At 65.8% G+C, this 9970-nt stretch overlaps 1 protein-coding gene across 1 annotated transcript in view; it reads right to left on the bottom strand.

Annotated features, from left to right (window-relative positions):
* Window positions 1-1020: 1020 nt before the first annotated feature.
* Window positions 1021-9970, bottom strand: part of MIDN (midnolin) — an 11848-nt gene continuing 2898 nt past the window's right edge. The window contains exons 3-8 of the mRNA XM_015651970.3: window positions 9302-9389; window positions 8943-9005; window positions 3950-4336; window positions 3384-3516; window positions 2975-3277; window positions 1021-1827 (exon numbers count right to left, since the gene is read on the bottom strand). Of these exons, the coding sequence (XP_015507456.1) occupies window positions 1565-1827; window positions 2975-3277; window positions 3384-3516; window positions 3950-4336; window positions 8943-9005; window positions 9302-9389 (1237 nt within the window). The 3' untranslated portion in view covers window positions 1021-1564. The remainder of the gene's footprint in view (window positions 1828-2974; window positions 3278-3383; window positions 3517-3949; window positions 4337-8942; window positions 9006-9301; window positions 9390-9970) is intronic.

Here is a 9970-nt window from a genome sequence, read left to right as displayed (position 1 = left end):
TCCCCAGCCCCTCACCCCATCACCTTCCCCGGGGCAAGTACAGGTGGGGAAACTGAGGCACGGCCACATTCACGGCCACCAACCCCCCCGCCCCGGCCCGCGGCCACCCCGCCGTGACGCAGGAGGGAGGGAGGAAGGGAGGGAGCTGGCAGGGAGCTGGCACTCACGGCCAGCCCGGCTGGTGCAACCGGCCCAGCTCCTCCGGGCAGTGGCCGGTGGGACCAGACTGGGAGTACCCAGTCAGTGAGCACCCAAGGGTTGGGGTCTGGCACCCAGAGAGAGCTGGAAACACCTCGAGGAGACCCCAGGCCTGTTCCTCTTCTAGGGAGGATGAGGAAGCTTCATCACCCCCCTCCTTCCTCCCACTGCAGGTACAAACACAGGGGTGAGTGCTGAGCAGGTGGGTGCACAGGTATGGGTCACCTGTGGCTGTGCCATGTCCCCTGACACCCACGGGGTGCCCAAGCAGCCCCTGTCTCCCCACCCTGACACCAGACACGATTGCATCCAGACTGCCCAAATTTATTTCAAAAATAAAAAATAAAATATTAAAGACCGAAAAAGCCTCGCTCTCCCCCCCGCCCCCCCTTTCCCCAAAACACACACAAAAAAAAAAAAAAAAAAAAAAAAAAAGACTTTTACAGACAAAAAACACATCACGTGGGGGCTCTATTTGCACAGATCCTGACGGAAAAAAATCCAAGTCGGACAAGAAAAAGGATCCTACGGCCTATGAAGACTATGTCAGTATTGGCTCAGTCGGGTCATTAATGTCTATAAATACCGGCCCCGTGGCTGGGACCGAGTTTGGGGTTATTTATTCAGGGTTTTTTTTTTCCTTTTTTTTTCTTCTCTTTTTTTTTTTTATTTTTTTAAGTTAAAAAAGAAAAAAAAAAATCCAACCACCCAAGCGGCGGGTGGGAAGGAGTCCAGCGACTCGGAAGTTGGGCTCGGCCGCAGAGGGAAGGCGCCTTGGCTTCTCCCTCCCCAAACAAAATTAACACCCCCCCCAAAAAAACAAAGCCCTCCCACCCCCGTCCCCCCTCCCCAGGCTGCGGTGGTGGGGCCCAGGCACACGTTGTCCCCCCGGCCGCCCGGGGGGGCCCAGCCCCACAGCCGAGCAATGCTACATATAGAAGGGAAGGAAAACAAACGGCCCCCAAATCCGGGGGGCTCCAGCACCTCCGAGAGAGACTTCATCTCCTCCTGCCTGCGCCGGGGGGGATGGCACAAGGTGGGGCCAGAGCCCACCCGGCTGTGCCCCTCTTCACAGCAAAGCAGCAGCTTCGATACGCCCCAGGGCCCCCCCTTGGGTGCCTGGACCCTCCCCCCAGCTGGGGAGGCTGCAGGGAGGGGGCAGCTCCTGCTGCTCCCCCACCATCGCCCCAAACCCAACCGAGCAGGGGGGTGGGAGGCTCCCCCTGACACGCAGGTCAGCCCAAGGCGTCTGGTCGCAGGAAACAGCAAATCTCGAGGAGCCCCGGCCCGCGACACCAGCGCTGCCTCCCCACAGCGGGGGTGGCGAGCGGGACCCCCCGGCACAGTCCCCCGGGGCCCCGGCTCTCTATGCTACGACAAACTCGGATTTCATCTCGGCCTTGACCTCCGGCTTCCAGACCGAGTCCTCGAAGTCCAGGTCCAGGCTGCCCTCGCTGGAGACGCTGCTGTTGCTGTTGGTGCGCCCGGCCTTGCGGTTGGGCACCCAGTGGTACGGAGCCCTCGCGTCCCGCCGCGCCTTCCGCCGCAGCCGCTTCTGCTGCAGCAGCAGCTGCAGCCGCTCCACCTTGCAGCGCGTCGCCCGGTTCTCCGTCTGCCGCAGCCGGTCCCCTGCAAGGGGAAAGGGGAAAAGGGGGTCACGGAGGGTTGCCATGCAATGCCAGGGGGGAGGATATGCCAGCCCCTCAGGTGTGGCATGGATACGTGGATGTCCCTGTAACAGGCAGGGTGCGCCTTTTAATGGAGGAGGATGGGTCATGGTGGGGTTCCCTGGTGGGGATCCCATGGTGGGGGATCCACGGCTGGGCACAGCCCACACCAGGTAGCCCCCAATGGCACAGGCACATGGACACCCCCATAGAAGGTGCTCTCCAAAAGGAAAAGGGTGAGGTGGTTATGGGAGGGTGGCCTGACCCACATCCTGGGGGGGTCACATTGTCCCCCATGGCATGGTCCCTTGGATATCCCAAAAACAGAGTGCCCACCACAGCACCAGGCTGGTCCCCAGTGACCTACAGCCCTTTTTTGGGGTGCAGGGGCCACACACAACCCCTCTTCTATCCTCCTGGGTGGGTGGGGAGGGGTCCTGGCCCAGAGCAGAGGGTCTGGAAGAGGCTGGAAGAGCCAGCCACACCAGCAGGGGCTGGAGCCAGCATGAAGCCACCCCTGTAGGGACCAGGACCACTCCTGGCAAGGAGAGAAGGGAGAGCAAACCCCGAGGGGGCTGAGCCAGCACTGGTGGTTTCACTTCTTCCCTCTAAGCAAATCACAGGGGTCCAGTGCAGGTGCCTGCGACACCTTCTGGCCCCAGGGCTCCCAGGTGTGCACCCAAAAATGCCAGGGGAGCGGCTGCCATGCCCCAGCCAGGCCCACCTTCATCCCCAGTCTGAGGAGATGGGTTTGGAAAGGGGGAGCCAGAGTCTGGGTGACCCCAAAACCTCTGCCCACACAGCAGGGACAAGCCCTGAGCTCCCGGGGCAGCACGGACACCGCAGCCGCTCCCCCGCATCCCCACCCACACTGGGATGCTCTGACCCCACAGGGTTTGCCAGAGATGACAATGCAGGGTGGGTGGGGCGACCTCACTGAGTCCCCAGGGCTGCTGATTGTCCCCAAACATGCAGCCCCCCCTGAGTGACACCTGTCAATCATCCAGTTCCCAGTCCCTCTCTGCTCATCCCAGCCATGGACCAGCGACCCCCAAGAGGTACCAACCTCAAACCCCAACCCCTCTCTACTCGAGGGCAGCCGGACTCACCACTGGGCTTGCACATCCGGATCTGGCTTTGGCACTGGACAACGGGGTGCAGGGTGGGGGCGGCGGCCGCCGGCAGCGGCTCTGAGGTAGTTTTGGTGGCGAGGTCCGGAGAGGCAGGCGGCGAGGAGGAGGAGGAAGAGGAGGAGGAGGAGAACTGCGTCTGGCAGCGGAGCTGTGTCAGGGACTGGGGCATGCCCTGGTAGTGTCTCGTGGCGCTGAGGAGGTCGTTGAGGATCTGCAGGATGGTGCCGATGTCCCGCCGTGGCCGCCCGCTGCTGTCCTGGCAGTTGGGGTGCAAAGTGCCTGGGGAGGAGGAAGAGGTGGGTGTGAGACAATCAGCTCCCCCAGATCCACAGCCCCATCACCCCAACATCCCCCCAGAGCCCCCTGGAAATTCAGCAGCACGTACCGGAGAAGGTCCCTGAGAAGACCCCAGGCGCGTGGTTGACGAAGCTCTCGATGACCGCCCCGGGCTTGCGGGATCGGGCTGAGGGGGCCGGACTGCTGCCCGGGGAGCTGCTGCTGCGGGAACCACAGTCCACCTGGAGGGGAGAAACGTGGGATCAGCCTCGCACACGATCCTGCTCCTGACCTTCTGCCACCCCGCAAAGAGTCAGGTCAGGAGAGCCCAGACAGGGAGCAGATGCAGCAGGCACCGGTCCCAGTTCTCCTGGCATGCAAGGAACCACCCTGGGGGTCCCGACAGCCCCCCCTGCCCTGCTGTGCAAGAGGGAAAGGGAAGCAACAGCAGCAGCTCCTGCCCACCCCTGGGGACAGGCAGGGTAAGAGCTTGGGTTACACCCTGTCCTTGAGCCCCTCCCTGGGACCTGGGGACATTCTGGAGACCAGACTGGGGACAACCCATTTCCACACATGAGGAAATCGAGGGAGGGCCAGGCATGACCATGGCTGAGTTGGGAAAGTCACAGCTTCACCCCCCCTTTCCCCAAGGCCGCAGGACACCCCCAGACTCACCTCTGAGCAGGAGGAGACCACGCTGCTGTTCACCGTCTGCGTGCTGGCCCCGTGCGACCGGAACATCCCGGCGGTGACGGGAGCGGCGTGAGGGGCGTTACAGTACACGGGGGGTGCCGGCGCGGCGGGCGTGGGGCTGGGGGCCGGGCTCTGCTGGCACGTGGGCACCACGGGGATGCGGGCGAAGCCTGAGCCGCCGGCCCCGTGCAGCGTCCGGCAGTGGGGGCTGGCGCTGGCCCCCGCCTCGCCGCGGCTGGCGATGAGGTGCCGGTGCTGGAGCTGTCCGGTGCTCTGCTGAGCCGCCAGCTGCAGCTGCACGAACATCATGTGGTCACCCACGCGCAGGGCCAGGGTCAGCGGGGACCGGCCTGACAAGAAGTCGTTGACCTGGGGAGAGAGAGAAGGGACTCTCATCAGCCGTGGCACAAGCAGCAGCACGGTGGTTGCCCCTACAAGTTCCCTTGGCCATAGGGATGGGTCACTGAGGCAGAGAAGGGGTGACTCCCTCCCACAACCCCTCCCAGGCCCTCACCCATGCCAGGCTGGCAGGCGAGCCCAGCTGCCGTCCCCACGCGACCCCAGCCCGGTGCCAGCTCCATCAGCTGACGCTGCCGGGGGGTATTTTTCTTCCTTCTGCCCTTCCTGCCCTTTATTCCCCACCGCTGAGTGGCCGTGCATGCCTGGCCGCCCTCCCCGGCGCTGGTCCCGGCGGGCAGGGACGGGCACGGGCCGCAGCTGGGACTGCCCAGAGCCGCACGCCTGGCCAAGGGCCAGCACTGCTGCTCCGGCCAGCGGGAGGGGTGTCCCCCCCAGCTCGAGGGGGTGCCCCTGCTCGCACAGGAGGGGGCAGGTGAGGACATGCCGGGTCTCTGCGTGCCCACCGCTGTGACTCAGGCAGTGCAGCCCACCTGCCCTCCTCCCCCTGCTCAAGGCAGCTGGGGGTGGGGGACAGGCCCTGCCCAGCCCGGAGGCTCCAGCTCCGGCAGGTGATGGAGCAGCTGCAGCGTGGAGACAAGAGCCAGGGCCTGACCCTCCCCAGGCTGCAGCTGTGGGGGCCCCCAATGCCCAACACCTGCCACCCCCAGCTCACACCCCTCAGCCTCCCCCCAGTCACATAAATCACTTGGCAGCCGTGGCAGGGAACAGGGGAGCCCCCCAAGCACTGCCCCACATTCTAGGGGGGGGCTGGGACAGCCGTGAGCTCCCCCCTTGCCCTCATATGTGCTGCAGGGGAGCTGTGCCTCTCATCCCTGCCAGCCCAGATGGGTTTTTGGGGATGATGCCCCCGCTTCCACCCTACACCCCTCTCCCTATTCCAGGGCATGCAGGGCCCGGCTTTCCCAGCCTGTCACGTGCAGCTCCTGATATCACCCACCCACATCCTACGGCATCTTTGGGGTGCAGCCATCGAGGGGGTCCCCCGTGGGCCCAGCAGTGCCCTGCGCCCAGTGCTGCAGAGCGGGGCCCCCCTGGGCCCCCCCAACCCCGGCCCCGCTCCCCCACGCCCCGCTGCCGCGGGGGCCGCTTCTGAGAAGCCGTGGGAAAAGCAGCTTTAAAAATACCAGCAGCAAAGCCCCGAGCGTGTCAGGCGGAGGCTGCAGAGGAAGGGGTGGGCGGGAAGGAGACGCTGCAGCTCTGGACACGGAGGTTACGGGGCGAGGGGGCGGGAGAGGACAGCGGGCGTGCACATGGGCACACGTGTGCACACGCGTGTGCGCGCACGGAGCACCGGCGCTGCGTGCACCCCAGCCCCCCCTCCCCGTCCTGCCTCAGTTTCCCTTCCCATAGCAGCCTGGATGGCCTCATGCCAGGCTGGCAGCCCCATCTGCACGGCTTGGCCTCATCCCAGCTCCGGCCACCTCCGGCCCCTGTGTGGAGCCCCCTCCACGGCCGCTGGGCCACCCCAGCCGTGCTGCTTCTGTTCTCTGAGCCACTTAGGGGGTACATTTCACACAGGGACCCCACAGACCTCAACACCAGCTCCAGGCATATTCACTAAAGCGTGGAAAGGGGACCCAGCTGGGTCCTGCTCCCACACTGGGCTCCTGAGCTGGGTCTTTCACAGCCCCATCCCAGCCTCCTCCAGGCCCGGCTCTGCACCCAGGTGTGCCCGGGGGAGCCCCGCGCACCTCCCCGGGGCCCCCTGACGTCAGCGGGCCCCGCGGCCGCCTCCCGCTCCCTCTGACTCACCCCTGCCCTGCCTGACCCTTCGCCAGCACCGGGAGAAACCAGAGCACCCCAAACCCGGCCAGGCTCGAGCTGCCGGCGCTTCCCGGCAGCACCAAGAACCCCCCTCCATCCCCACGCGCGGGGGTCCCAGCGCCTTCCGCGGCACCCCCGGGCCCGGCCGTGGCACGGAGCCGGCCCGGTCCCCGCGGCGCCCCAGCCCCAGGGCTCCCAGCACCCGCCCCCACGCCGCTGCCAACCTCCCCCCCCGGCGAAACCAGCCCGCTCCAATGCAAACACGTCCCACCCAGCCGCCCGCTCGGCCGCCCACGCCGGGAGGACCCCGTCCCTCCCAGCCGGCTCCGCCGCGGGGGCCGGGACAGCCTCGCCGAGGGGGCTGGGGCCGCTGAGCCCCCCAAAGTCCCCGTACCTAGGGGTCCCCTGGGACCCTGCCAAGCCCTGGGGGACTCAGCTGCACTGTACCGGGCTCGGGGCCCGCAGGGATGGGGCAAGTGTCTCCCAGCTGCTTCTCAGAAACGCCGATGACTCAGAGAACGCTGCATTCCCGCCTCGCTCCACGCCTGGCCCCGCGTCACCCCGGCCCCCAGCCCCAGACACCCCCAGGCCCCCAACCCTGGGCTGGCAGAGAGCCCCCAACGAGCCCCTGCCCCGGATGGGGAGGGCAGCACCCCAAAACAGGCACCAGGAAACCATCCCGGGAGATCCAGATGGCAAAGGCAAGGCCAGGGCAAGGATGAGTGGGGGGAACAGGAAATGCCCCCCCTCCCAAACCCCTGCGGGGTGTCCAGCTGGGCACAGCTGTGCCCCCATCCAGCCACCTGTGTCTGTGCCAAGGGGGCAGAGGGACAGAGCCCCCCAGCCACATTCCTCCTGCCCAGGAAGAGCAGGATGTGTCATCCCCCTCCTCTGTTCCTCCTCCTCAGCACTCCTGGGCAGAGGGATTGAGGAAGGAAGAGGCAGTGGGACCGAACGCTTGCCATCCCTGGAAAGCGGGGGCAGCCATGTGGGGAGGAAGGAAGTGCAGGAGCATTTCCAGGAAGCCCCCGTGCCCGGCAGCCGCTTCCCCAAAGGCTGGGGAGGGGGTGGCAGCGCCCCGGCCCCCCCGCCACCCCCAGAGGAAGCAGCTCAGCTCTCCCCGTGCTCCGGAGGCTGCGTGACGCAGGCAGAGCCCAGCAAAGCATGAATGGGAGGAGTGGTTTCCTGCCCCCCCGCCGCCCCCCAGGTGCTGGCGGTTCCTCCTGCTCAGCCCTGGCTTCCTGAATCACCAACCGGAGGAACCTGCGGTGGGCAGGGAGGTGCGGAGCCGCTTCCCACAGCCAGTGCCAGACCGTAGCCCACCCACCCTCCTCTGCCTGCTGTGCTTGGTCTGGGGGGGCCACAGCCCTGTGCAGGGGGGTACCCTGAGCTCCACGGGCTCCTGGCTCCCCAGTCCACCACACCTCCCTGCCCACACCAGAGCAGAGCTGTGCAGCCCTGTCAGAAATACCTGCAGCCCTGAGGGCAGGAGGTGCACTGTGACCCCCCCAGGCCAGGCTGCCAGAACCAGCCCCCTCCCACAGCTCTGCACCCTGGCTGGGATGGGGGCAGAGACCCTTCCATGGGACCCCAGCAGCCTCTGGCACCGGGGATCCACTGTGGCGCCAGTCCAAGCTCACTCCCCCAGCCCCCATGGGGTTAAACCAGCTCCCAAAAGTCAAGGTCACCCCCGGCAGCCAAGGGCACTGCGGGTCAGTCCCTGTGGTCAGGGCAGCCTGGCCCTCGCCACATCCCCATGGGGGCCACAGCAGTGCCCCCCACCAGCCCCTTCTCTGATCCCTGGCACTGCATGGGGCTCAGTCCCTTCCCAGAATTTAACAAGGTGGGTTTATAAAAACCCTCAAAAACCCAAGCCTTAAAAAACCCGAAGCTGCAGCATCGGCCAGAAAAAGGAAGGAAAGAGTTTCACAGCAGTAACAGAGACAGAAAACAAAGGAGCGGGGCCTGCGCGGCTGGGGGTAAATTCCACCTTCGCGGCAGGAGCTGGCGGCTGCGCACGCACCCACGGCTCACCCACGGCTCTCCCACCCTGGGAACGCTTCCGCCCCGCAGCTGAGACCCCCCCAGCAGCGAGGACCCCCCCAGCCGCCCACTTCCCACCCCTCCGACAACTCCACAGCGATTCAACCACGGCCCCGCCAACGCCGCCCACTTGGCCCCTTCCGCGCCCCTTCCTTGGCAGCCGGCGCCCGAGCACAAGGCCACGGAGCAAGGAACAAGGAGAGGGTCAGAACACCTCGGCACGGCCAATCCGAGCCCCCCAAGGACGGCTCCAAGGAAAGGGGGAAGAACCCTTTTGGCGATGGGGGGGAAGCCGGGCTCTGCAGCCCCACGAGCCCCCAGCGCGGCCCTGGCAGCCTCCTTAACATCCATCACAGCCGTGGGGCAGATGGGCAGCCCTAACCCTGCACCCCAGGGTGGGCAGTTTGGGGGGGGCTGCAGCCCCACATCCCCGGGCAGGGCTCTGAGCCGCCCGGCTCTGCCACCGACCTGCGGCGTGACCTTGAGTGAGTCATTTCACCTCCCCAGCTCCCGGCTTGTTTGGGCTGCGAGGCTGCGGCGTGGGACCTCCCTGAGCCCGGTGCTGCTCAGGGTGACGGTGCCCGCCCCGGGCAACACCCTCAGCGCTCCCAGCCCTGCTGGAGGTGAAACCTCAGCGAGGCACCAACGCCAAAGCTTTTGGGAGGGGAAGCAAAGTCAGGCTGCAGCTGTCCTTCCCCACCCGCCCTCCGCCTTTGTCTCCATCCTGCCCCGGCATCCAGCCCCTCACCTGAGTTTCAGTTAAGCTTTCCAGAGCTTGCATCACCGACTGTTCTGGCCTGGACGCCTGGGACTGGAAAAAAAAGGAGGAGGGGGGGATTAACGTTACAAATGCAGCGAAGGAGGGGGCGTCCGCAGCAGGAGGGAGGGATGACATGTCACTTCCACTATTTCTACACAAGCCCTGAGAAAGGAGTGAAATACTAAACCTGCTGCCGTGCCCAACCCAGCGCTGCCTCCTCAGCGAGAGCTGGGGCAGCAGAGCCGCGGGGCTGCCAGCACATCACATCCTCATCCTTGCCCGGGGCTTTAATAATAGACAGGGACGAGTGGGAGGGATGGAGGGAGCAGCAGGAAAAGGCCACTCACCATCAAGCCAGCCTCCACGGTGGGCACCAATGTCAACTTGCTGCCTTCCACGACCCCCAGGTCCTGCAGTTTGCCAGAACTGAGGCGGCTGTGAGGGAAGACACCAAAAGCAGGGTCAGTGCAGGTCAGGCAGCCCCCCCAGAAGCTACACACGAGAGGGGGACACCAGCTGCAAGTCTGGCTGCTCCCAGAGTATCAACAGCCCCCAAGCACCCCTAAACCAGGAAATTCCAAGCCTTTGCAGATAGGAGGGAACCCCGGCACCCCACTGCTCAGCTGCCCCCCCGGAGGAATGCACGGTGTGGGGCAGCCCTGTCCTGGGCACGGGGCAGTGCTGAGGGGGCCAGAGGAGAGCTTTAGCTGTGTGTGTGGGGGGGTGGGAGCACAGGGTTCGTGGCACAGGAAACCTGCCCACGGGGGGGGCGGTTAGAGAGAAGTTGGGACCAGGGTAGGTGGGGGAGGCAGCACTGGGAACGTGCTCCCTCAACCCCGCGGGTGCCGGCAGATGGATGTGGTGTCCCCGTGTGTCCCCCCCAGCTTCCTCCCTAATCCAGGAAAGACTCTCCAAGTTACTCCCGGCCCGGCCCCACGCGGGCCCCGCTCCACGCGGGGGGTGCGCAGCCCCTCGGCCCGGGCCCCCGGCAGACAAAGGCCCCCCCGCCGCCTCCG

Source organism: Parus major, chromosome 28, assembly GCF_001522545.3.
Source record: "Parus major isolate Abel chromosome 28, Parus_major1.1, whole genome shotgun sequence".
In the NCBI taxonomy this organism is placed as follows: Eukaryota; Metazoa; Chordata; class Aves; order Passeriformes; family Paridae; genus Parus; species Parus major.
Note: the sequence above shows the minus strand (reverse complement) of the source record. Positions and strands in the feature narration are given on the sequence as shown.